The sequence below is a fragment of the Nothobranchius furzeri genome, chromosome 2, assembly GCF_043380555.1.
Source record: "Nothobranchius furzeri strain GRZ-AD chromosome 2, NfurGRZ-RIMD1, whole genome shotgun sequence".
Taxonomy (NCBI): domain Eukaryota; kingdom Metazoa; phylum Chordata; class Actinopteri; order Cyprinodontiformes; family Nothobranchiidae; genus Nothobranchius; species Nothobranchius furzeri.
The window spans coordinates 95,067,370-95,093,747 of NC_091742.1; the positions used below are offsets into that span (position 1 = coordinate 95,067,370).

A 26,378-nucleotide genomic window follows, 5' to 3' on the forward strand; every position below is an offset into this window, starting at 1 on the left:
TTAGTGAATAACTCAGATTTATTTCCTCAGTCGGCTGAGATTAAACCCAACATCTGACATCAGGCGTACAAACATCTTCAGCAGGATATTTAATGTCCTTTAATGCGGGTGTGATAATAAATAATCCAACTTCCACTTCCTGATTCACGGCTCAAACATTCTAATGATGAAACCAACAACAGGCTGTAGTTAAACGTGGCTAACCAGTACCAGTGCTTCCTGCTCTCATTGGTCAGTTCATCTAAAATAGTTCTGGTCAAACAACAGCTGCTGAGGAACTTTTTACACAAACAAACAAACAAACAAACAAATTAGTTTGTGTGAACAGAAACATCAACCAGCTGCTCAGACTCAACTAACAAAAGCATCAAAGCTCCTGAAATAATCGATTCAACTCTAAACCTTCTGAGCTCCAAACATCTGAGAATGAGAGACAATTAAAATGTTTGTGTTTGCTCCTCTAGCTCCTCCCCTCCTCTAGCTCCTCCCCCTCCTCTAGCCCCTCCTCCTCTGATGACATACCTCCGCCCCTCAGCACCATCTCACTTAACAATGTTTTATAAAACTTTAATTAGAATAAAACCCTGAAAGCTCTCTACCAGCCCCATACGGAAAGCCATTGAGGACAATAATCTATAAACAGGAAAGCCATTGAGGACAATAATCTATAAACAGTTTTACCTAAATAATAAACATGGCTGCAAAAAACAAAACAAAAACAAGATTTACTCCAGAATAATACAGTAAAGAAAAAAATCCAAATATAACATTTAACTTCAAAAGTGAAAGACAACAAACCAGAGATTTGGATTTTCATTTGATGAAACTTTTTAAATGAATTTTGGACATCAAGGTTTTTAAAATGTTTGTTTTCAGTAATTAAAGTGTTCCATGAATAAGAATAAACTGTTTCATACAAAAGCCACTTGTTTAAAACTAGATTTGTACAACAGTTTAGTTCACAGCCAATTACCTGTTAGATGGATTTATCTGACTGTTTATGATTATATTGGCTTTCCGTAGATCTGGGAGGTTCCTCATTTTATCTCTTCTCTGTAAAATTTCATGAAAGTTTAAAATCAGACAGGTGATGATTTATGTTATTAATGTTTATTAAAATAACTGACATTTAGTTTTATTGATGTTCTTTATTATCATTATTAATACTGATTTATTATTAGTTGTTATTATTGCTGGCTTCTAATAATCCGATTTAGTAAAAACTTTAATAACAGATCCGGCGTTTCCTGCTGAGGAGGTGATGAAGTCTGCCATCACAGGGATTAGGTTACTCCGGATATGCCACCTTCCTCCTCTAAACAGGTGATTCACCTTCAGAACTCCTCCTGAGGAGGAGCAGCAGGAGGTGTTCCTGCACCTGCAGATTGCTGTGAGGAGTGGAGGAGTCGGTTGGCCTTCAGATGAGTCAGGTGAAGATGAAAGCAGGAGATCAGGGAGAGGATGAGGAGGCTCCTCGTCTCCTCCTCCTCCTCCTCTGTCATCACGATAACGGGTTCGTTGTGTGGTTTCAGGAGGCTCCTGCTGGGATCTCACCTGAGAGGAGAAGCTGATGTGTGTGTGTGTCGATGATAACAGGAGCAGCGGGAGGAGGAGGAGCTCATCAGAGCAGCTCAGTGGAAACTTCCTTCATCCTTCGTCTCAAACACAGATAAGATTTCAGAACGCAAACAGACGAAGCCACAAACACGTCTGCACTCCTCTTGCTCCTCCGCTAGGGGGTGGAGACCTCCTGCAACAAGATGTACACAGGCACCACCGTTATTACTAATAATGCTATTATCTTCACAGATGTGGTTCTGTGCTCAGACCGGTCCATTAACGGCTCTCCTGCAGCTCTTCGGGGAGCTGATGTGTGTTTAGCAGCTAAACACTGCGCCGTGCTGAACAGCTGGTCTCCCAGCAGCAGCAGCTGCTCAGAAACTTCAGACGGCGCCGGGAGATCAGGGCGACCAGCTGCACCGCAGCAGGAGCTCCAGATCAGCTGTTGCTTCTGCTCAGACCCCGGTAAACACTAGCTGTAGAGCCGCCACACACTACTGGTGTTGGTCTAAGCCCCTGCCTCTGTGGACTTCAGCAAACTTCACCACTCCTGTCACAAGCACTGACAGACGGACGCACAGCCTTGCAGATAAAAACGACATCTGGAAATAAAGAGCTAATCCTGTGAAAGAAGCATGCACCTGTTTACCTTTAAACAACAAAAGTGAGCCTGAGCAGGTAAACAAACCTGTGCTAAACCACGCACACGTCTCCTCGAGGAGTTCCCTTCAAACTCGTCCAACAGGAGAAGTCCATAAGCGTGTTTAAGCTGTGTTGTTCATCGATAACGAGGACCTAATGGTTTGGTCGACTCCCTGTTTCTCTCATAACAAAACGAGACGCTGACCAGCTAAAAGTAGCTCTTTGGTGACTAGACCAGGAGGAGTCCCAGCAATCAGCCACAGCGCTCATTCTGCAAGAGCGCCTCTCTGTGGTGGGAATGTGCAGCGCAGCACAGCCGCTTCAGGAAGTGCACGCTTATGCTAGCAAAACTTATCTGGTGAAGGTTCTCGGTCATCCGGGTTGTGGTAATCCAAACGTCCGTGTTGGCTTCAAAGTTCAGACCAAGGGGGCCGTTATGGTCTTGATTTTTGAAGCCAATAGGGAGTGGCTAACATTGCAGTTCCACCCTCATCCACTAGGGGCTGGCACCAGAAGTGAGCAGGTCCTCATTGACTCCCATGTTAAAAAAGTCGATTCACAGCAGAAATACGCGTGTTTACAGCCTGGTTCAGAAACCACTTTAGGTTTCATAGATCTAGTTGGCATGGCAACACTAATTGGTGAATGTGTTTGTAACTCTCCTGTTTAAGTGTAATTTAATGTCTAAAACTCTGAATAATTAATGAGCATCAGAGCCATGTGACCTCAGAGCTAGCTCCTGGAAAAGCCTCAGCCTCGCGTTAATAGATGTTCGGCCATTTCTACTCTCTGAGCTTTAGTTTAGTCTGTGTTCATGTTTGGATGTTAATCTTGGGATTATTTGGACACAGAGGCCAACCTGTGGTGATTGACTGCAGACCATCCCAGCAGCTTCTGCTTCTTGTTATCAGTAAGTGACTTTATATATTCGGATATCTGGTCTGATGATCACTGGATTTCTCCTGATTAGAGTGGGAGGATATCTCAGGGTATCTGCAGGTTTATGGGAGCCAAATTTAAGACTTTTTAAGACCTTTTTTAAGGCCACTTAGACAAAATTTAAGCTATTTTTATAATTAAATTTAAGCTTTATTTTCCAGCTATTGCCTGGAACCGGTGCTAACCACGTCGAGAACGTGGGATTAGCCATCCAGTTACCATTAAACTTGCACTTCCCCATGGCGCAAGCTCCCACTAGCTTAACCAGCTAATGTGCTCATCTAAAAATAGCCCCCTTTCACAACCAGCTGAATGTGTACGGTTCCGCTTACGGCAACATCACACACAAAAAATGCTGAAGACTAACTAGAAATTCATGAAAATTTTATAGAAATAAAAGAATCTTGTTTATTGGGTCTTTGGTAATTTAAGACCTTTGGAAACTGTATTTAAGGATTATTTGTCATTTTTAAGGATTTTTAAGGCCTTAAATTTGGAAAAGTAAATTTAAGACTTTTTAAGGACCCGCGGATACCCTGATATCTGGTTTTCTGGAAATTTGGGAAGACGGGAGTGATTGAAGCGACCCGCACCCACGGAAAGCACCGTCCATATGGAGACTTCTCAGACTGGGACGTTACTCGAGGTGAATCGTAAGCTGGACTTCAGCCTGGCGAGGTCATCAACCTGCAGGAGTCAATGTGTTCTTTGCTTCTCCCAAGATCCCCCTCCCACCTGTGACTGTACAGTAGATGAGTGCCGTAGATGGCTGCTCTCGCTGGGGGAAAGAGGAGCCCCCCCGCCTTCCTATTGGAGTCTCATGTTATGTTGTGATGTCTGAAGTTTGTTGCATATATAGTTGAGACGTTTTTTTGCAGAGCAAAGCTGCCCTCCCTGTGGAGGGTAACTCTGAAGTGCCTTTTTTTCCCTCCACCTGAACCAATCCTCACGGAACCCTTTTATCTCTATTAAGGTGGCGCGACTCGGGTTGCGAATGACCACAGTCACCAATTCTTGTCATGTGTCTTGCCCATGTATGTCTGATCTCTGAATTGTGTGTACTGAAACTCTAATTTCCCTCTGGGATTAATAACGTATTGATTGATTATTTCTGTACTGTACTATTGGCTGGTTGAATGGAGGGAACATGTTAGTGGGGCTGCTGGCTGGATGTCCCATGCCCTTTAGCCCTAAAATAACTCACTCTTGTAGCACAAAGTTCACATGTTACATACACATTTATTTGTAAAAGACTACTGCGATGGACTGGCACTCTGTCCAAGGTGTACCCGCCTGATTGCCCATTGACCGCTGGAGATAGGCACCGGCCCCCCGCGACCCTGCACGGACAAGCGGGTTCAGACAATGGATGGATGGATGGACTAATACTACATTTTATGTCGAACTAAAAACCAAACTCTTGGTAAAAAAAATTTTCTTTTTGAAGATTTAGTCGACTGAAACTAGAATGCATTTTGTCCAGAAGACTGAGACTAAAACTAAGACCTACAGAAAACAAGGCTCTCTGTAGAGGAACACTGCACGGTAAGCTGGGAGTGACCCACATGCTTCTAAAGATCAAGAGGAGTGTTTGTCTTCTGTTCAGTGGGGTAAACTTCAGTGTTGTACAGCAAAAACGTGGACATGTCCACATGTTCTGGACTCTGGCTGGCTCTTTTCTGTGAGACAACGTTTCCAGCTGAGGAGAGGAGACACTCACGGCAGGGACACGTGCAAGCAGAGCTGCAGAAGGAAGCCTTGCTTCGTTTCATTTCCACCTCTGCAGAGGATTTGTGTGTTTGCAGCACCCTCCTGTCGGGCAGCCACAACCACGCCACGGTCCAAGTCACTTCAATCCCCTTTTTCCCAATTCTGTCGCTCGGTTTGACCTGCAGCGGACTGTCTTGACCAGGTCAACATGCATAAATGCACTGAGGTGCCACCGTGTGATTGGCTGATTAGTCATTGGCGTACGTGAGAAGTTGAAAGGGTGTACATAATAAAGTGGCCAGTGAGAGCTGGTTGGAACTCTTCCAGAAGGCTCCGAGTGACTTCTGGGTCAGAGAGACGAGCATTCTTTACTAAACCTGCCCAGGCGAGACTGAGTTAACGCTTTTAACTTCAGAAAAGTAGCTTTCTCAGTTTGAAGCTGAACTTGCATATATTGGTGACTATTGAGCACGTTTCTGGAACTAGCTTGCTGTTACCGTCTGTCGGTGTGACACGAAGCAGTGGCGACTCGGTGGAGACTTGTGGATAGCACATGTGAAGTCGGCTCAGTCGTCACAACCTCAAATTTCACACTTAATTATGAGAATCATGAGCGATGAACCTATCTTTAATACATTAATACAGAATGTGAACACCCTTCTAATCCGTATTTCTTCAGAAACACTTTAGGTTTGACTAGAAATATGATGAAATATGATGAAATAATGAAATATGATGAAATATGACGAAATAATGAAATATGATGAAATATGACGAAATAATGAAATATGATGAAATAATGAAATATGATGAAATATGATGAAATAATGAAATATGATGAAATATGATGAAATATGACGAAATAATGAAATATGAAGAAATAATGAAATATGATGAAATATGACGAAAGATGACGAAATAATGAAATATGATGAAATAATGAAATATGATGAAATATGATGAAATATGACGAAATAATGAAATATGATGAAATAATGAAATATGATGAAATATGATGAAATATGATGAAATATGACGAAATAATGAAATATGAAGAAATAATGAAATATGATGAAATATGATGAAATATGACGAAATAATGAAATATGATGAAATAATGAAATATGATGAATTATGACGAAATAATGAAATATGATGAAATATAACGAAATAATGAAATATGATGAAAAATGACGAAATAATGAAATATGATGAAATAATGAAATATGATGAAATATGATGAAATATGATGAAATATGACGAAATAATGAAATATGAAGAAATAATGAAATATGATGAAATATGACGAAATAATGAAACATGATGAAATAATGAAATATGATGAAATATGATGAAATAATGAAATATGATGAAATAATGAAATATGATGAAATATGATGAAATATGACGAAATAATGAAATATGAAGAAATAATTAAATATGATGAAATATGACGAAATATGACGAAATAATGAAATATGATGAAATAATGAAATATGATGAAATATGACGAAATATGACGAAATATGACGAAATAATGAAATATGATGAAATAATGAAATATGATGAAATATGATGAAATATGACGAAATAATGAAATATGAAGAAATAATGAAATATGATGAAATATGATGAAATATGACGAAATAATGAAATATGATGAAATAATGAAATATGATGAAATATGACGAAATAATGAAATATGATGAAATATGACGAAATAATGAAATATGATGAAATAATGAAATATGATGAAATATGATGAAATATGACGAAATAATGAAATATGATGAAATAATGAAATATGATGAAATATGATGAAATAATGAAATATGATGAAATAATGAAATATGATGAAATATGATGAAATATGATGAAATAATGAAATATGATGAAATATGATGAAATAATGAAATATGATGAAATAATGAAATATGATGAAATATGACGAAATATGACGAAATAATGAAATATGATGAAATAATGAAATATGATGAAATAATGAAATATGATGAAATATGATGAAATATGATGAAATATGACGAAATAATGAAATATGAAGAAATAATGAAATATGACGAAATATGATGAAATATGACGAAATAATGAAATATGATGAAATATGACGAAATAATGAAATATGAAGAAATAATGAAATATGATGAAATATGATGAAATATGACGAAATAATGAAATATGATGAAATAATGAAATATGAAGAAATAATGAAATATGATGAAATATGACGAAATAATGAAATATGAAGAAATAATGAAATATGATGAAATATGACGAAATAATGAAATATGATGAAATATGATGAAATATGACGAAATAATGAAATATGATGAAATATGACGAAATAATGAAATATGAAGAAATAATGAAATATGATGAAATATGACGAAATAATGAAATATGAAGAAATAATGAAATATGATGAAATATGATGAAATATGACGAAATAATGAAATATGATGAAATATGACGAAATAATGAAATATGAAGAAATAATGAAATATGATGAAATAATGAAATATGATGAAATATGATGAAATAATGAAATATGATGAAATAATGAAATATGATGAAATATGATGAAATATGACGAAATAATGAAATATGATGAAATATGATGAAATATGACAAAATAATGAAATATGATGAAATATGATGAAATATGACGAAATAATGAAATATGATGAAATATGACGAAATTGACGAAATAATGAAATATGAAGAAATAATGAAATATGATGAAATATGATGAAATATGACGAAATAATGAAATATGATGAAATATGATGAAATATGACGAAATAATGAAATATGATGAAATAATTAAATACGATGAAATATGATGAAATAATGAAATATGATGAAATATGATGAAATAGGACGAAATAATGAAATATGATGAAATACTTAAATATGATGAAATATGACGAAATAATGAAATATGATGAAATAATGAAATATGATGAAATAATGAAAGATGATGAAATATGATGAAATATGATGAAATAATGAAATATGATGAAATATGATGAAATAATGAAATATGATGAAATAATGAAATATGATGAAATATGGTGAAATATGATATGATGAAATAATGAAATATGATGAAATAATGATGAAATATGATGAAATAATGAAATATGATGAAATAATGAAATAATGAAATATGATGAAATATGATGAAATAATGAGATATGATGAAATATGATGAAATAATGAAATATGATGAAATAATGAAATATGACGAAATAATGAAATATGATGAAATAATGAAATATGATGAAATATGATGAAATACTGAAATATGATGAAATAATGAAATATGATTAAATATGATGAAATAATGAAATATGATGAAATATGATGAAATATAGGCAAAATCTCGGGCGTGGGAGGAGTTTGGTGAGGCCATGGAGAAAGACTATCAATCTGCTCCAAGGAGGTTCTGGCAAACTGTCCGGCGCCTCAGGAGAGGAAGGCAGCAACTCGCTCACACTGTTTACAGTGGGGATGGGGAGCTGCTGACGTCAACTGGGGCTATAGTCGGACGGTGGAAGGAATACTTTGAGGAGCTCCTCAATCCCACCAATGCGCATTCCGAGGAGGAACCAGAGCTGGGAGGCCTGGGGATGGACTGTCCGATCTCGGGGGCAGAAGTTGCTGAGGTAGTCAAACAACTACACAGCGGCGGAGCCCCGGGGGCGGATGAGGTTCGTCCTGGGTATCTCAAGGCTATGGATGTTGTAGGGCTGTCATGGTTGACACGTCTCTACAACATTGCGTGGTCATCGGGGGCAGTTCCTAGGGAGTGGCAGACCGGGGTGGTGGTCCCCATCTTTAAGAAGGGTGACCTGAGAGTGTGTTCCAACTATAGGGGGATCACACTCCTCAGCCTCCCTGGAAAGGTCTACTCCAAGGTACTGGAGAGGAGGGTCCGATCGATAGTTGAATCTCAGATAGAGGAGGAGCAATGTGGTTTTCGTCCTGGCCGTGGAACTGTGGACCAGCTCTATACCCTTGCAAGGGTGATGGAGGGGGCATGGGAGTTTGCCCAACCAATCCACATGTGCTTTGTGGATTTGGAGAAGGCTTATGACCGTGTCCCCAGGGGCACCCTGTGGGGGACGCTCCAGGAGTATGGGGTGGGTGGCTTTCTGTTAAGGGCCATTCAGTCCCTTTACCAGAGGAGCGTGAGTTTGGTCCGCATAGCCGGTAGTAAGTCGGACCTGTTCCCAGTGAGGGTTGGACTCCGCCAGGGCTGCCCTTTGTCACCGGTTCTGTTCATCACTTTTATGGACAGAATTTCTAGACGCAGCCGTGGTGTGGAGTGTGTCGAGTTTGGTGGCAGGAGAATCTCGTCTCTGCTTTTTGCGGATGATGTGGTCCTCCTAGCTTCATCCAGCTCTGACCTTCAGCTCTTGCTGGGTAGGTTCGCGGCCGAATGTGAAGCGGCTGGGATGAGGATCAGCACCTCCAAATCTGAGACCATGGTTCTCGACCGGAAAAGGGTGGCTTGCCACCTCCGGGTCGGGGGAGAGGTCCTACCTCAAGTGGAGGAGTTTAAGTATCTCGGGGTCTTGTTCACGAGTGAGGGTAGGAGGGATCGGGAGATCGACAGGCGGATTGGTTCGGCGTCTGCAGTGATGCGGACGCTGAGCCGATCTGTCGTGGGGAAGAGGGAGCTGAGCCAGAAAGCCAGGCTCTCGATTTACCGGTCGATCTACGTCCCAATCCTCACCTATGGTCATGAGCTTTGGGTAATGACCGAAAGAACGAGATCGCGGATACAAGCGGCCGAAATGAGTTTCCTCCGTAGGGTGGCCGGGCTCAGCCTTAGAGATAAGGTGAGGAGCTCGGACATTCGGGAGGGACTCGGAGTAGAACCGCTGCTCCTCCGGATCGAAAGGAGCCAGTTGAGGTGGTTTGGGCATCTGGTCAGGATGCCTCCTGGACGCCTCCCCGGGGAGGTGTTTCGGGCATGTCCTGCCGGCAGAAGGCCCCCGGGTCGACCCAGGACACGTTGGAGAGGTTACATCTCCAATCTGGTCCGGGAACGCCTTGGGGTCCTGCCGGAGGAGCTGGTGGACAAGGCCGGGGAGAGGACGGCCTGGAGCTCCCTAGTTGGGATGCTGCCCCCGCGACCCGGACCCGGATAAGTGGAGGAAGACGAGACGAGAGACGAGACGAGACGAGATGATGAAATAATGAAATATGATGAAATAATGAAATATGATGAAATATGATGAAATAATGAAATATGATGAAATAATGAAATATGATGAAATATGATGAAATATGATGAAATAATGAAATATGATGAAATATGATGAAATAATGAAATATGATGAAATATGATGAAATAATGAAATATGATGAAATATGATGAAATAATGAAATATGATTAAACAGGATGAAATATGATGAAATAATGAAATATGAAATATGATGAAATAATGAAATATGATGAAATATGATGAAATAATGAAATATGATTAAACATGATGAAATATGATGAAATAATGAAATATGATGAAATAATGAAATATGATGAAATAATGAAATATGATGAAATATGATGAAATGGTAAATGGCCTGTATTTGATATAGCGCCTTCTAGAGTCCTGAAACCCCCCAAGGCGCTTTACAACACAATCAGTCATTCACCCATTCACACACACATTCACACACTGGTGGGGATGAGCTACAATGTAGCCACAGCTGCCCTGGGGCGCACTGACAGAGGCGAGGCTGCCGAGCACTGGCGCCACCAGTCCCTCCGACCACCACCAGCAGGCAACGTGGGTTAAGTGTCTTGCCCAAGGACACAACGACAGCGACAGACTGAGCGGGACTCGAACCAGCAACCTTCCGATTACGGGGCGAGCACTTAACTCCTGTGCCACCGTCGCATATAAATATGATGAAATATGATGAAATATGATGAAATATGATGAAATAATGAAATATGATGAAATATGATGAAATAATGAAATATGATGAAATAATGAAATATGATGAAATATGATGAAATAATGAAATATGATTAAACAGGGTGAAATATGATGAAATAATGAAATATGATGAAATATGATGAAATAATGAAATATGATGAAATATGATTAAACATGATGAAATATGATGAAATAATGAAATATGATGAAATATGATGAAATAATGAAATATGATGAAATATGATGAAATAATGAAATTGATGAAATAATGAAATATGATGAAATATGATGAAATAATGAAATATGATGAAATATGACGAAATATGATGAAATAATGAAATATGATGAAATAATGAAATATGATGAAATATGATGAAATAATGAAATATGATGAAATAATGAAATATGATGAAATATGATGAAATAATGAAATATGATGAAATATGACGAAATATGATGAAATAATGAAATATGATGAAATATGATGAAATAATGAAATATGATGAAATAATGAAATATGATGAAATATGATGAAATAATGAAATATGATGAAATATTACGAAATATGATGAAATAATGAAATATGATGAAATATGATGAAATAACGAAATATGATGAAATATGATGAAATAATGAAATATTGACATTGTTGACACATTTTATTTAAATACGCTAGCGACTAATGTTTACTAAGTTATTTCATATCGTTTTTTTCTGCCTGCTTGAAATGTGCTGTTGCTTTAAAAACCAGGAATGTGATTCAAAATGACAAATATTTTAAAGATTTATTATTATTATTTTGAAATAAACAGTATTTTATTTACTTATCTGCCCATAAACATTTTGTAAGGAAGCAAATGGGTAAGAAACAAGTTAATAGCACATCCAAACAGGTTAATATTGTTTAAATGGATTAAAACCAGATGAAACCGGTTTGGTGCTGTTTATGTACAGAAGACCTCCTCGTGCTAGAGCTGCAGGTTGTGGACTCAAACGTTCCACCGGAGCAGAACGGTAACATCAGATCTGGTTTCCTCACCTGTTGCAGGTGAGTCTCCGTCAGTAGAACGGGGACTGGGAGCGGATGTAGAGCTGCTGAGGCTGGGACGCAGTGGGGAGGAACGTGGACAAGGAGGGCAGAGGGGGCATTGTGAAGGAGGATGGGGGAGGAGGAGGGGAGAGGCAGGAGGAGAAGGCCCAGCTATCACAGCTCAGATTCCCTTCTGAGCGGGAGAGAGGGGAGGAGGGGCTGCTGGGGGAGTCACAGGAAGCTCCTGGGAGGATGGAAAGTTCTAGAGGAAACAGGAAGTAGGAACTAATCAGGATCATCAGCAGAAATGGGAATCCGAAAATGAACCATAAATCAGATAATAGATCAGCAGAGCTGGGGTCAACGGTTATTTTATGGAAGAGTCGACTTTTCTCCTCATCGCTGATAACTAAAAGATCTGCCTCCCATCCTGTTTTAGATGTTCTGGGAACCACCAGTAGACCTGCAGTCTGAGAGCGAAGTGCTCGGTTAGGAACGTATGGAACAATCAGATCACTGATGTATGATGGAGCTTGATTATTAAGAGCTTTTTATGTGAGAAGAAGGATCTTAAAATCTATTCTGAATTTAACAGGTAGCCAATGTAGGGAAGCTAAGACAGGAGAGATATGATCTCCCTTTTTAATTCTCATCAGAACTCTAGCTGCAGCATTTTGGACAAGCGACGGCCAAAAGTCACAGAGTGTGATCCAGAAAAGCCCCATTAGTCGTCACACACACTGGTAAGTGGTGAAAGGACATCTCCATCTTTGAGCCCTCCCCATAGGGAGTGGTGAGCTGCAGTGGTGGGAGGAAACTAGTTTACCCCCGGATCAAAGCCCTTAATGCTGAGTGTCAGGCAGAGAGGCTTTGGGTCCCATTTTTAAGTCTTTGGCATGACCCGACCGTGGATTTGAACCCACAACCTCCTAGTCTCCGAGTGGGCACGAGGGCACTGAGCTGGTCTAGCCTCCCTATCTAAGAAAGTATTATAGTACTTCATGTAATACAACAGATCCTAGTTACTGTCTCACTGAGGAGATTGGTGTTCTGAGTCTAGGCTAGAGCCCTGCACGGGCCTGAAATCTGAGCCCGTGTCCGGCCCGGCCCGAGGGGGTGGAGCCCCAGCCCGACCCGGTCCGAGAAGGTTTTCAGGATTCTCTGGCCCGACCCGAGCCCGACTTTTTTTTAACCATTCATAATGTTTTAGCGTGATAGAATGCTCAGCGTTCTAATTATCTGTGAGAAGCGTTCTGCAGTAAAAAAGAGAAACAGCATCAATGCAGCTTTTTTTCTAACAGAGCGTATTTTTCGAGCGGCAGATGAAATTTAAGAACACCATATTAATTGGATGCGTTTGTAAATTTAATCTGCTCTGAGAATGCAGAAAAAAGCAGCGTTCTAATGTTCTAACTGCAGAGCGCATTTTCAGAGCGGCAGATTAAATAAACGCCCCCAATTAATAAAGCGTTTGTAAATTTAATCTGCCGCCCTGAAAATGTGCTCTCCAGTCAGAAAAGAAACCAGCAATGAATGCTGTATTTATTTAACTGCAGAGCGAAATTATTCACATAAAAATAGAATGCTGCCATTTTCATGAGAATAAACAAATGGTTTCTGACATCAAAGTGGACATAAAATGGCGAACAGGGGCACACGTTTCAATCAGCAGTTAGAGAATTGGTTCATATCGGCGCGTTTATAAACCACACACACCTTAACTGCGCTAACGGGTGCCGGTGCGTGAGAAGCAGGCAGGTGCTGCCGCGTTCAAGTGTTTCAGTTTTTTCAATGAATTTGATTAAAAATAAAGGCGCCCGGCCCGTGTCCGAGGTAATTACACAGTCGTTCGCCCGAAGCCCGGCCCGCGGGCCTAGGGCTTCAGTGCAGGGCTCTAGTCTAGGCTTGTTGGTCCAGTGGGACGTGTGTGTGCGTGTGTGTGTGTGTGTGTGTGTGTGTGTGTGTGTGTGTGTGTGTGTGTGTGTGTGTGTGTGTGTGTGTGTGTGTGTGTGTGTGTGTGTGTGTGTGTGTGTGTGTGTGTGTGTGTGTGTGTTAGGGCTGTAGCGAAGCCTCGATGACGTCGACGGCTCGATTCTAAAAATTTGTCGACGTCAGATCCGGTAGTCGACGCCCCGCGCCCACTTGTTGCATCCCCAGGAGTTTGTAAATAGAGGAGAAATCTGCCTGTTTTTCCTCTAGTTCGCCCTCTTCTCCACCTTCACTAACATCTCCACCAAATACTGTTTTGCCCGCCTTCGTCTCCCGGCAACGGACAACAACTTCCGGGGTCAGATGCGCTGCTTCGTCTCTATCGCAGATGTAGAAAATCACCGGGAGCGTTTCTCCCTTCATTAAGGAGCTTCTTTCAGACATTAGGAGAGCTGTTTTGGTGGTAGCAGTCTCTCCCTGCTGGTCTGTTTGCTGCTGGGTGTTTTTGGTTTATTTAAACTTGGTAACTTGAACTTAACGTTGGTAAAGCTACTGTTAGCATCTTCGCTAACAGCTTCTTGCGTTTGGATAAGCTGTTACGTTTTGGTTTAGAGTTCATCTTTTTTGTGGTGTAGATCTCCCTTTTATTACATTTAGAGTGTTGTGGGTTTTTGGTTTCGTTTAAAATATCACCTTGAGTTTGGTTTAACCGCCCAGTTTAGAGTTGGACCTTTGGAGATTCTTATTTTGGTCCAGAACCCTGTAATCTTTGCCCAGTGGGACATCCCTACTTATTTGTCCTTTTGTTTTAATTCCCCACAGGCAGAATTAGTTTTATTATTCCCAACCTGTGGATGGAAAGGTTTATGTTTTTTTGTAGTTGTAAATAAACCTGATCATCATTTTAACTTTTAAATCCCATTATTGTCCCTTCCTTTTTACACACGAGCCCAACTCCCCAGGAAGGGTCGTAACACCACTCGCCTCACGCACATAAGTGACCAAAACAAAGCAGCATGGAGACACTCCGTCTTCTACCACCTCTCAGGCAGCAGCCTGCACTCCCAAGTTCTACACGTCACCAGAACATAACCAACCACAACACAATAAAAGCAGTTTTATACAAAATGGAAGGCCTGTATGTTTATTCTCTTACAGTAACAATTTATCAGTTATTTTTGAGGAATTTATTAGAGATTTTTTGGTTTTAACTGTGCAATAGAAAAATAAACGTTAGATTAATTGTCTAAATAGTCATTAGAATAGTTGACTATTCGATAAATTAATCGTCAGAATAATCGTTTTAAAATAATCGTTTACCCCCAGCCCTAGTGTGTGTGTGTGTGTGTGTGTTTTCTGATAACTGGACCCAAATAAAATCTAAACCTGATCGATCTGATTTTGATCTATCAATAAAAGATGCTTTATTGGTTTTTGCTGAAACTTTGTGTCCCTGAACCTTCATCAGTAACTCTGGAGGTCTCTGTGTCAGCGCTTTACTGCATGTTAATAGGATTTACAGCGCTGACTCATGGTGTGTGTGTGTGTGTGTGTGTGAGTACCGAGGTTCCACAGAGTGGTCTGAGCAGCGAGCTCCTTGGCGTCCTCCAGCAGCACACACAGCTTGTCAGGCATGTAGGTGCTCTGTGTGGATGGCAGCACCACCTGCACACACACACACACACACACACACACACACACACACACACACACACACACACAGAGGGGTCAAAAAACCGTTTTGTTTATTTTTAATGAAATGTTGTGAAGCTCCACCGGGACGAGTGAAGCAACCTGAGGAGAGAGAGAGGGTCAATGATGGTCAGTCTGGAGTGTTTCTGTCTATCTGCCAGGGTAATGGTAGATGTCTGTCTCTATACCTGTCTATCTGCCAGGGTAATGGTAGATGTCTGTCTCTATACCTGTCTATCTGCCAGGGTAATGGTAGATGTCTGTCTCTATACCTGTCTATCTGCCAGGGTAATGCTAGATGTCTGTCTCTATACCTGTCTATCTGCCAGGGTAATGGTAGATGTCTGTCTCTATACCTGTCTATCTGCCAGGGTAATGGTAGATGTCTGTCTCTATACCTGTCTATCTGCCAGGGTAATGGTAGATGTCTGTCTCTATACCTGTCTATCTGCCAGGGTAATGGTAGATGTCAGTCTCTATACCTGTCTATCTGCCAGGGTAATAGTAGATGTCTGTCCCAATACCTGTCTATCTGCCAGGGTAATAGTAGATGTCTGTCTCTATACCTGTCTATCTGCCAGGGTAATAGTGGATGTCTGTCTCTATACCTGTCTATCTGCCACGGTAATAGTAGATGTCTGTCTCTATACCTGTCTATCTGCCAGGGTAATAATAGATGTCTGTCTCTATACCTGTCTATCTGCCAGGGTAATAATAGATGTCTGTCTCTATACCTGTCTATCTGCCAGGGTAATAACAGATGTCTGTCTCTATACCTGTCTATCTGCCAGGGTAATAACAGATGTCTGTCTCTATACCTGTCTATCTGCCAGGGTAATAGTAGATGTCTGTCCCAATACCTGTCTATCTGCCAGGGTAATAGTAGATGTCTGTCTCTATACCTGTCTATCTGCCAGGGTAATAGTGGATGTCTGTCTCTATACCTGTCTATCTGCCACGGTAATAGTAGATGTCTGTCTCTATACCTGTCTATCTGCCAGGGTAATAATAGATGTCTGTCTCTATACCTGTCTATCTGCCAGGGTAATAATAGATGTCTGTCTCTATACCTGTCTATCTGCCAGGGTAATAACAGATGTCTGTCTCTATACCTGTCTATCTGCCAGGGTAATAGTAGATGTCTGTCTCTATACCTGTCTATCTGCCAGGGTAATGGTAGATGTCTGTCCCTATACCTGTCTATCTGCCAGGGTAATAGTAGATGTCTGTCTCTATACCTGTCTATCTGCCAGGGTAATAGTAGATGTCTGTCTCTATACCTGTCTATCTGCCAGGGTAATAGTAGATGTCTGTCTCTATACCTGTCTATCTGCCAGGGTAATGGTAGATGTCTGTCTCTATACCTGTCTATCTGCCAGGGTAATGCTAGATGTCTGTCTCTATACCTGTCTATCTGCCAGGGTAATGCTAGATGTCTGTCTCTATACCTGTCTATCTGCCAGGGTAATGGTAGATGTCTGTCTCTATACCTGTCTATCTGCCAGGGTAATGGTAGATGTCTGTCTCTATACCTGTCTATCTGCCAGGGTAATGGTAGATGTCTGTCTCTATACCTGTCTATCTGCCAGGGTAATGGTAGATATCTGTCTCTATACCTGTCTACCTGCCAGGGTAAAGGTAGATGTCTGTCTCTATACCTGTCTACCTGCCAGGGTAAAGGTAAATGTCTGTCTCTATACCTGTCTATCTGCCAGGGTAATGCCAGATGTCTGTCTCTATACCTGTCTACCTGCCAGGGTAATGGTAGATGTCTGTCTCTATACCTGTCTACCTGCCAGGGTAATAGTAGATGTCTGTCTCTATACCTGTCTACCTGCCAGGGTAATGGTAGATGTCTGTCTCTATACCTGTCTATCTACCAGGGTAATGGTAGATGTCTGTCTCTATACCTGTCTATCTACCAGGGTAATGGTAGATGTCTGTCTCTATACCTGTCTACCTGCCAGGGTAATGGTAGACGTCTGTCTCTATACCTGTCTACCTGCCAGGGTAAATGTAGATGTCTGTCTCTATACCTGTCTATCTGCCAGGGTAATAATAGATGTCTGTCTCTATACCTGTCTATCTGCCACGGTAATGGTAGATGTCTGTCACTATACCTGTCAATCTGCCAGGGTAATAGTAGATGTATGTCTCTATACCTGTCTATCTGCCAGGGTAATAGTAGATGTCTGTCTCTATACCTGTCTATCTGCCAGGGTAATAGTAGATGTCTGTCTCTATACCTGTCTATCTGCCAGGGTAATGGTAGATGTCTGTCTCTATACCTGTCTATCTGCCAGGGTAATAGTGGATGTCTGTCTCTATACCTGTCTATCTGCCAGGGTAATGCTAGATGTCTGTCTCTATACCTGTCTATCTGCCAGGGTAATGCCAGATGTCTGTCTCTATACCTGTCTATCTGCCAGGGTAATGCCAGATGTCTGTCTCTATACCTGTCTATCTGCCAGGGTAATGCCAGATGTCTGTCTCTATACCTGTCTATCTGCCAGGGTAATGCCAGATGTCTGTCTCTATACCTGTCTATCTGCCAGGGTAATGCCAGATGGCTGTCTCTATACCTGTCTATCTGCCAGCGTAATGCCAGATGTCTGTCTCTATACCTGTCTATCTGCCAGGGTAATGCTAGATGTCTGTCTCTATACCTGTCTATCTGCCAGGGTAATGCTAGATGTCTGTCTCTATACCTGTCTATCTGCCAGGGTAATGCCAGATGTCTGTCTCTATACCTGTCTATCTGCCAGGGTAATGCCAGATGTCTGTCTCTATACCTGTCTATCTGCCAGGGTAAAGGTAGATGTCTGTCTCTATACCTGTCTATCTGCCAGGGTAATGCCAGATGTCTGTCTCTATACCTGTCTATCTGCCAGGGTAATGCCAGATGTCTGTCTCTATACCTGTCTATCTACCAGGGTAATGGTAGTTGTCTGTCTCTATACCTGTCTATCTGCCAGGGTAATGCCAGATGTCTGTCTCTATACCTGTCTACCTGCCAGGGTTAGGGTAAAAGTGCTTTCACGGAAATCGGCCGATTTTGATCGGTGGCCAATCAATCTAGATATTATTGAATGCTTTTGAATTATTTTAAAAAGGAAAGTGACACGAGAACGAATCACACGAGTCGTGACCTCTTGCTGCGAGTAAATGCACCTTCCTCAAAGTGCGTCCAAATGCAGCAGTGACAAGTTTAATTTCCCACTCGAATTCATAAAAGACTGAAACCCAGTGTCTATGTAAAAAAAAAAGTCATAGGTCATTTATATGTCACTAACACACTTCAAATACTAAATTAAACAAAAAGAAAAAACTCTCTTGCAGCAAACACGCGCTGCCCTTCTATAAAAAAAAATAAATCCATGTTTAGACTTTTTCTGTGTTCACAAATCAGTCTGTGCATTACGCTGCTCATAAAGTCACCTGTGGAATTGTATCGACCATCGTCTTTAATGGGCTGACGATTGGCGGCTGGAAAATTTACACAAATCGCCCAATCTTACTACCCACCTAACAGAAGGCTGGAGAACAGGACACGTTTCCACCAGGACCGTTTTAGACGTGACACATTCTGATAATAATGGCTTTAGTGTAGTGATGGTCACTAGCTTGTCTGCTAACGTAACTGAACAGTTAGCAGCTGTAGCATAATGTTAGCATTACTAATAGTGATGATAAATTCAGTTCTTTTTACTGAATACAGTTTGAATGAGTCACTCAACAAACTGAATCAGGTCTTTGAGTCACTGACTCAGTTTCCCAGAAGAAAAAATCTGCACTTTCAGTCAAACCTAATTAGCTCCTTTTTCCATGTAAATCCCACGGCTAACACGAGCACTCACATCCCTAATAACTAGCCCGTTAGCATGAGGTGGCTAAATACCAGCTGTTTAAACAGAGGGAACTGTGTGTGTGTGTGTGTGTGTGTGTGTGTGTGTGTGTGTGTGTGTGTGTGTGTGTGTGTGTGTGTGTGTGTGTGTGTGTGTGTGTGTGTGTGTGTGTGTGTGTGTGTGTGCTGATGGGGCGGTACCTTGTAGATGAGCATCAGTGTGCCGTTCTGTCCAAGTGAGGAGAACAGGTGGTACTCGGGTGCAGACCAGAAGTTCTTCTGACAGTAGCAGTCCAGCAGACTGACGGCCGATCCGATCTGACTCTGCTTCAGGGCCAGAGGGCTGGTGGGACTGAGGGGGGTGCCGGGCAGCAGGGGCAGTATGACCCGCTCCGGCTCTTCTGAGGGAGAAGACCAGCGTTAGTGTTTAGGGGTGAAAGGGCGGAGCCTGGCGATGAGTCATCATCAGACTGATCAGGTCTGCAGGTTCTGCCTTTAGAACCGTCTGGTTCCTGGTTGCTGGGGTTAGCCCTGGTCATCCATTCACTTCCTGTCTTGTGAGAGTGATACACCTGGGTGACTGACTTCCTCTACAACAGGAAGTAGAGATCTAGTAACACCTGTCATGGTGGTGCTGAAGGTGCTCTACACCGGGGGTCCTCAACTACAAGCAGACCCCCTGGGGAACAGAGGGAAGCATTATTGCACCTGACACCAAAGACTGCAGCTCAGAAATGTTTGTTTGTTTGTGACGTAAAGCTTTCCATAAACAACCAGCTGTAAAGTTTATCTTCACAGGAAACAAGCTCAGATGTGAGTTTCTGTTGTTGAACCAGATCAGGTCAGAGGTCAGAGGTCAGCAGCATCAAACACCCTCTGGTCTTCATACAGCATCGGCAACATTCTACACTTCCTGCTGCGACCGTGACGCACACAGGCAGCTACTTTAGTCATTTCCTGTTTTATTTTGAAATCCCAGAAAGCAGCAGACGAAGCCCAGGGGTCTGGTGACTGGTTCTGGTTCCCTGGGGGTCTCTGGTCTAGAACCACACCCTCCTGGATGGATCCAGCGGTGTTCCACGACCAGAACCCACACCGGTCCTGCTGGAGCACCAACTGGACCAGACACCACCGACCTCCTAATCTGGCCCAGATTAACCATCATCTGAGTTGTCTTTGGGAACTCTGGAGGCGTTCAGGTGGATGTGAAGGTCCAATCAGAAGCTCTGGACTGTAGCAGGTACCAGCAGCAGGAGGTTCTGATGGGTCTCTGCAAACCCAGAGCTCTGCTGCCCCCTTGTGGCGGGACTGCAGCAGCACCTGGGCTCTGGTCCTGCTGCAGGGATGATCCCCAGTGTAACCTGTACCAGTGGTTATACTGGTTAGAGTGGTGACGGGTAGACGGAGGAGGACGAGGAGCAGAGCAGACCTGTGTCCTGAGGAGCTCCCAGCAGGAGGAGCCAGCTCCTCTGACACTCCCCGTCCGTCCTCGTTGCTCTTCCAGACTGATAAAAGTTCTATAAAGAGCACACTCACCTCCTCCAGCACCTCCCTGGTGAGGTGGCAGGGCCCAGGCTCTGGCTTTGGCCATCCCTCCATTTCTCTGCTGGAGGAGCGAGCCCTCTGTGCGTTCTCCTCCTCCTCCTCTGTACCTCCTCCCGGGGAGCGCTGCCTCCTTGCTCCCCGCTGGCTTGGCCAGCATCACCTCCACCGTGGCTCCGTCTATCTGAGCTCCGTTCATCAGACTCAGAGCTGTCAAGGTGTCGCTACGGCAACGGTAGTGGACGAAGGCGTAGTCCGTCAGCTTCTTCACCCGCTCCACCGAGCCGGGTTTGAAACGGGAGAACTCCTGGTGGAGAGTCTCCTCCGTCGTGTTGGGCATCAGGTTCCGGACCTGGAGAAGCACAGGAGGGCGGCATTAGGGGGAGGACACTGAGGTGTGTCCGTAGACTCACCCTTCCCTGGATCAGACGCCACCAGAACTCAGACTGGCTGTGGCACACCAGCAGCTCCAGGCTGAGCTACGGCCCCTCAGGAGAACTTTGTCACTCTGAAGGAAAACACAACCCTCCCCTAGCGTTAGCTTTAGCTGCTAACAGGTACGTCCTCCCTGATCACAGACCCGCTCAGCTGACCCTGGGGGAGGGGGGGGGGGGGATGAGAAGCTGCTGACTCACCACTGATGATTATTTTTACCTGTGAGTTTAGCTCTGCGCTCTTATTATGAAAAGGTTTCGATAGGAAGTTGGGTTTGAGCTGCTGAAGGGACGGTGTGTGTGTGTGTGTGTGTGTGTGTGTGTGTGTGTGTGTGTGAGTGTGTGTGTGTGTGTGTGTGTGTGAGTGTGTGTGTGTGTGTGTGTGTGTGTGTGTGTGTGTGTGTGTGTGTGTGTGTGTGTGTGAGTGTGTGTGTGTGTGTGTGTGTGTGTGTGTGTGTGTGAGTGTGTGTGTGTGTGTCTCTGTGTGTGTGTGTGTGTGTGTGTGTGTGTGTGTGTGTGTGTGTGTGTGTGTGAGTGTGTGAGTGTGTGTGTGTGTGTGTGTGTGTGTGTGTGTGTGTGTGTGTGTGTGTGTGAGTGTGTGTGTGTGAGTGTGTGTGTGTGTGTGTGAGTGTGTGTGAGTGTGTGTGTGTGTGTGTGTGTGTGTGTGTGTGAGTGTGTGAGTGTGTGTGTGTGTGTGTGTGTGTGTGAGTGTGTGAGTGTGTGTGTGTGTGTGTGTGTGTGTGTGTGTGTGTGTGTGTGTGTGTGTGTGTGTGTGTGAGTGTGTGAGTGTGTGTGTGTGTGTGTGTGTGTGTGTGTGTGTGTGTGTGTGTGTGTGTGTGTGTGTGTGTGTGTGTGAGTGTGTGTGTGTGAGTGTGTGTGTGTGTGAGTGTGTGTGAGTGTGTGTGTGTGTGAGTGTATGTGTGTGTGTGTGTGTGTCTCTGTGTGTGTGTGTGTGTGTGTGTGTGAGTGTGTGAGTGTGTGTGTGTGTGTGTGTGTGTGTGTGTGTGTGTGTGTGTGTGTGTGTGTGTGTGTGTGTGTGTGTGTGTCTCTGTGTGTGTGTGTGTGTGTGTGTGTGTGTGTGTGTGTGTGTGTGTGTGTGTGTGTGTGTGTGTGTGTGAGTGTGTGTGTGTGTGTGTGTGTGTGAGTGTGTGTGTGTGTGTGTGTGTGTGTGTGTGTGTGTGTGTGTGTGTGTGTGTGTGTGTGTGTGTCTGTGTGACACATACATAGAGCACCCGGACGTTCTGCATCAGCTCCTCGTCTACGTCCTTCTCCGGCTCGGCCCAGTCCACCTGGATGGTGTGACCCCACAGCTGGAAGGTTCCTGGTGAGCAGCACGAGACACTGACATTAATAAGTAATAATACTGTTGCTCACGAGGACGGCTCCGGCCCTCCTGACACTCTGGGTAGAAGTCTTAGACCAGGCCCAGGTCCGCTGGTCTCTACCGGACCCGAGGACAGAACCTGGAGGCGAGCTCCAGGACAACAACCACCAATCTCTGGGTTGGTTTCACTCTCCCTCTGACTCATGTTTGTGCTCCAGCTGGGGAAACCGGCTGGTCCTGATTGGTCAGCAGGAGGTTCTGGTGCCCCCTGCTGGACACAACTAGAACCACAGAAGAAGACAGGTTTGGTACCAGGGATGAGCCTCCGCCGGGCCATGGCTGCTGCTTTGTGGGACTCGTACTCCACGAAGGCAAAGCCGCGGTTTCTGTTCTTGTCGGTGGAGCTGGGGTACACGATCACATCCACAACACCGTCTGTCACCTGGAGGCAGAGCACCCGTCAGAGCGGCCCACACGTCCCACAACCCTGACGGGATGCTGGGTACCTTCTTCATCTCCTGCAGGATCTCCTCCTTCTTCCTGTCTTTGGGGATGGAGCCAATGAAGAGGCGGCAGTTATCCAGACTCACACACACGCCGATGAACTTCCCAGGACGGACTTCCAGGTTATCCAGCATCTGGATGGCTCTCTGGGCATCTTCCCTGGAACAGGAACAGGAACACCATCACCACTCCTGACCTGACGTGACTAACAAAGGCTCTAGAGGGTCCCTCACCTGTTGGTAAACATGATGAAGGCGTAGCCGCGGTTCTCCCCGCTGAACTCCATCATCAGGCGAAACTCGTAGATCTTTCCGGCCCTCTCAAACAGAGGAACCAGCTCGTCCTCGTACATGTCTCTGGGAATCTTCCCCACAAACACCTCGCAGCCACGCGGCGGTGCCGGGCCCTCCCAGCCTGAACCACACGCACACACAGAACCGGGTCAGCTGGATCCCTGAGCGACTTCTAATGGTCCGTCTGGACTCTCCCGCATACCTGGAGGAGGTCCGCCGTACTTCCTCTGCCCATTCTCCTGGATCATGCTGTAGCCCGTCTTCTCCATCAGCGCCAGCAGTGCCACCTCCTTCGCACACGACGTCTTAAAGTTGTCTCTGGCCTCCAGCAGGTCCCCGTCCATGTCCTCATCAGACAATCTCTCACTGTCTAGAGGACAAACACCGACGCATCAGGACCCAGAACCTCCTCATGGCCCACCAGACCATGAACCATCACCTTACGAGTTAAGACAACAGGAACATGAGGACAATCTGAGAGACCGTTTAGGTTAAAGAACATCAATGTTGGGTGGAGTTTATGTCTGTGCTCTGGTTTATTACCATCTAACTAACTAACTAACTAACAACTAACTAACTAACTAACTAACTAACCATCTAACTAACTAACAACTAACTAACAACAACAACTAACTAACTAACTAACCATCTAACTAACTAACTAACAACTAACTAACAACAACAACTAACTAACTAACAACAACTAACAAACAAACAAACAACTAACTAACTAACTAACAAACAAAAAACTAACTAACTAACAACTAACTAACTAACTAACAACTAACAACAACAACTAACTAACTAACAACAACTAACAAACAAACAAACAACTAACTAACTAACTAACTAACTAACAAACAAACAACTAACTAACTAACAACTAACTAACAAACAACTAACTAACAAACAACTAACTAACTAACTAACTAACAAACAACAACTAACTAACTAACAAACAACAACTAACTAACTAACTAACAACTAACTAACAAACAACTAACTAACTAACTAACTAACAAACAACAACTAACTAACTAACAAACAACAACTAACAAACAACTAACTAACTAACTAACAAACAAACAACTAACTAACTAACAAACAAACAACTAACTAACTAACTAACAAACAAACAACTAACTAACAAACAACTAACTAACTAACTAACTAACAAACAACAACTAACTAACTAACAAACAACAACTAACTAACTAACTAACTAACTAACAACTAACTAACAAACAACTAACTAACTAACTAACTAACTAACAAACAACAACTAACTAACTAACAAACAACAACTAACTAACTAACTAACTAACAAACAACAACTAACTAACTAACAAACAACAACTAACTAACTAACTAACTAACAACAACTAACTAACAAACAAACAACTAACTAACTAACAAACAAACAACTAACTAACTAACTAACAAACAACAACTAACTAACAAACAAACAACAACTAACTAACTAACAACAACTAACTAACAAACAAACAAACAACTAACAAACAAACAAACAAACAAACAACTAACTAACTCATTCATTATAAAGGATCATTTAGAGGATGTATGTCTGATAATGTGTGTGTGTGCGTGCGTGCGTGCGTGCGTGCGTGCGTGCGTGTGTGTGTGTGTGTGTGTGTGTGTGTGTGTGTGTGAGTCGTGGAGGATGGCTGCTTATACTGAACCAGGATTCTCTGGAGGTTTCTTCCTGTTAAAAGGGAGTTTTCCTCTCCACTGTCGCTGCATGCTTGCTTAATATGAGGATTGTTGTATAGTCACTGACACTAGTCAGTGACTTGATGCAATTTGCTGGGTTCCTTATATAGGAAACATTATTTCTGATTGGCTTAATGAACTGACCTGAATTGGAATGTTTATTATGTGAAGTGCCTTGAGACGACTCTTGTCGTGATTTGGCGCTATATAAATAAACTTGAATTGAATTGATAAAAGCCACTGGACCTAAAATAAAAACAGTAACTCATTAATGAGTTCATCACTAAGTAGGTGGAGTTTATTCTTATTTATTATTTGGATGAATAAGTGTTATTTGTTTGATGCTGATGAGCTCCCGGAAACATTCACTGTAAATCTGGTTTGGAACATGTTTTTATTTCACTAATAATCAGCTAAATCTATGGAAACAGAAATGTTTATGACCCATTTAATTCTACATGTAGAAAACACAAGTTTCTGTTTGAAATGTCATTAACATGTCATAAACGCTACCAGTTTTGACATAAAAATAATTTTTTTCCTTCATTTTCAAGTTCAGGAAATGAACGTAAGGAGTTAGCTTAGTGAGCTAATGCTAATAGCGCAACCTTTTCCATCCCATAATAATTCCCGCGAGAAAAATCACTAAAATCTAATCCTGTAAACTAACTGCATCAGCAACGAATGAACAATTTAACTTTTTAAATGATAAACCAGCTAGAGTTACGTTAGCTAGCATGCTAGCGGCTCTAGATTAATCTGCATCAAAGTTTCCTTTTAACCGCTAAAATCCTCCCAAACTTCACCAAACCACCGCGTTTGTTTTTAAAACACGTTATAACAGCTGAACTGGACTCTCACCGCCTCGGAGTTGGAGCATTTTTCCTCTAAACGGCTTCAGGATCTCCAGAAGCAACAGTTCGGTCACAGAGTTCAGCTAAAACTCCGCCGGGAAGAGCCGGAGAATCGTTACCTAGCAACAGTCCGAGCCAGGGGCGGGGAGTGACGGGACCCTCCACCAATCAGCGACGAAGTTTGTAACAGGCGGCCCGTGTTCGAATTTTATTTTATTTTATTTTATTTTATTTTATTTTATTTTATTTTATTTTATTTTATTTTATTTTTATTTTATCAAAACATGAAAAAATAAACTAGTTTTCACACAATTAATGTAAATTAAACCAAAATTAATGAATATGTGTCACTTTATGCTAAAACAAATCACAGTTGAA

At 42.5% G+C, this 26,378-nt stretch overlaps 1 protein-coding gene across 2 annotated transcripts; it reads right to left on the reverse strand.

Moving 5' to 3' along the window:
• Positions 1 to 26,116, reverse strand: rbm46 (RNA binding motif protein 46). Of its 2 annotated transcripts, none has more exons than XM_054738331.2 (11): positions 26,008 to 26,116; positions 23,618 to 23,785; positions 23,356 to 23,536; positions 23,125 to 23,281; positions 22,931 to 23,060; positions 22,518 to 22,615; positions 20,855 to 21,212; positions 19,520 to 19,716; positions 15,345 to 15,447; positions 11,863 to 12,115; positions 1 to 1,750 (listed from the first exon to the last, which is right to left on the reverse strand). In XM_054738331.2, exons 1-10 carry the CDS (start codon positions 26,024 to 26,026, stop codon positions 11,883 to 11,885), a joined length of 1,644 nt encoding a protein of 547 aa, XP_054594306.1. In that variant the 5' UTR covers positions 26,027 to 26,116; the 3' UTR covers positions 1 to 1,750; positions 11,863 to 11,882. The 2 variants fall into 2 exon arrangements, with proteins under 2 accessions (XP_054594306.1, XP_054594305.1); XM_054738330.2 differs by having other exon boundaries at positions 19,520 to 19,719.
• Positions 26,117 to 26,378: the final 262 nt, after the last annotated feature.

Excerpts from the sequence above, each read along its gene's own strand:
- rbm46 (XM_054738330.2), bottom strand. Across the intron at positions 23,537-23,617 it reads GTACGGCGGACCTCCTCCAG|GCTGGGAGGGCCCGGCACCG; the intron begins GTATGCGGGAGA and ends CGTGTGGTTCAG. Across the intron at positions 22,616-22,930 it reads CCGGCGGAGGCTCATCCCTG|GAACCTTCCAGCTGTGGGGT; the intron begins GTACCAAACCTG and ends GCTGCTCACCAG.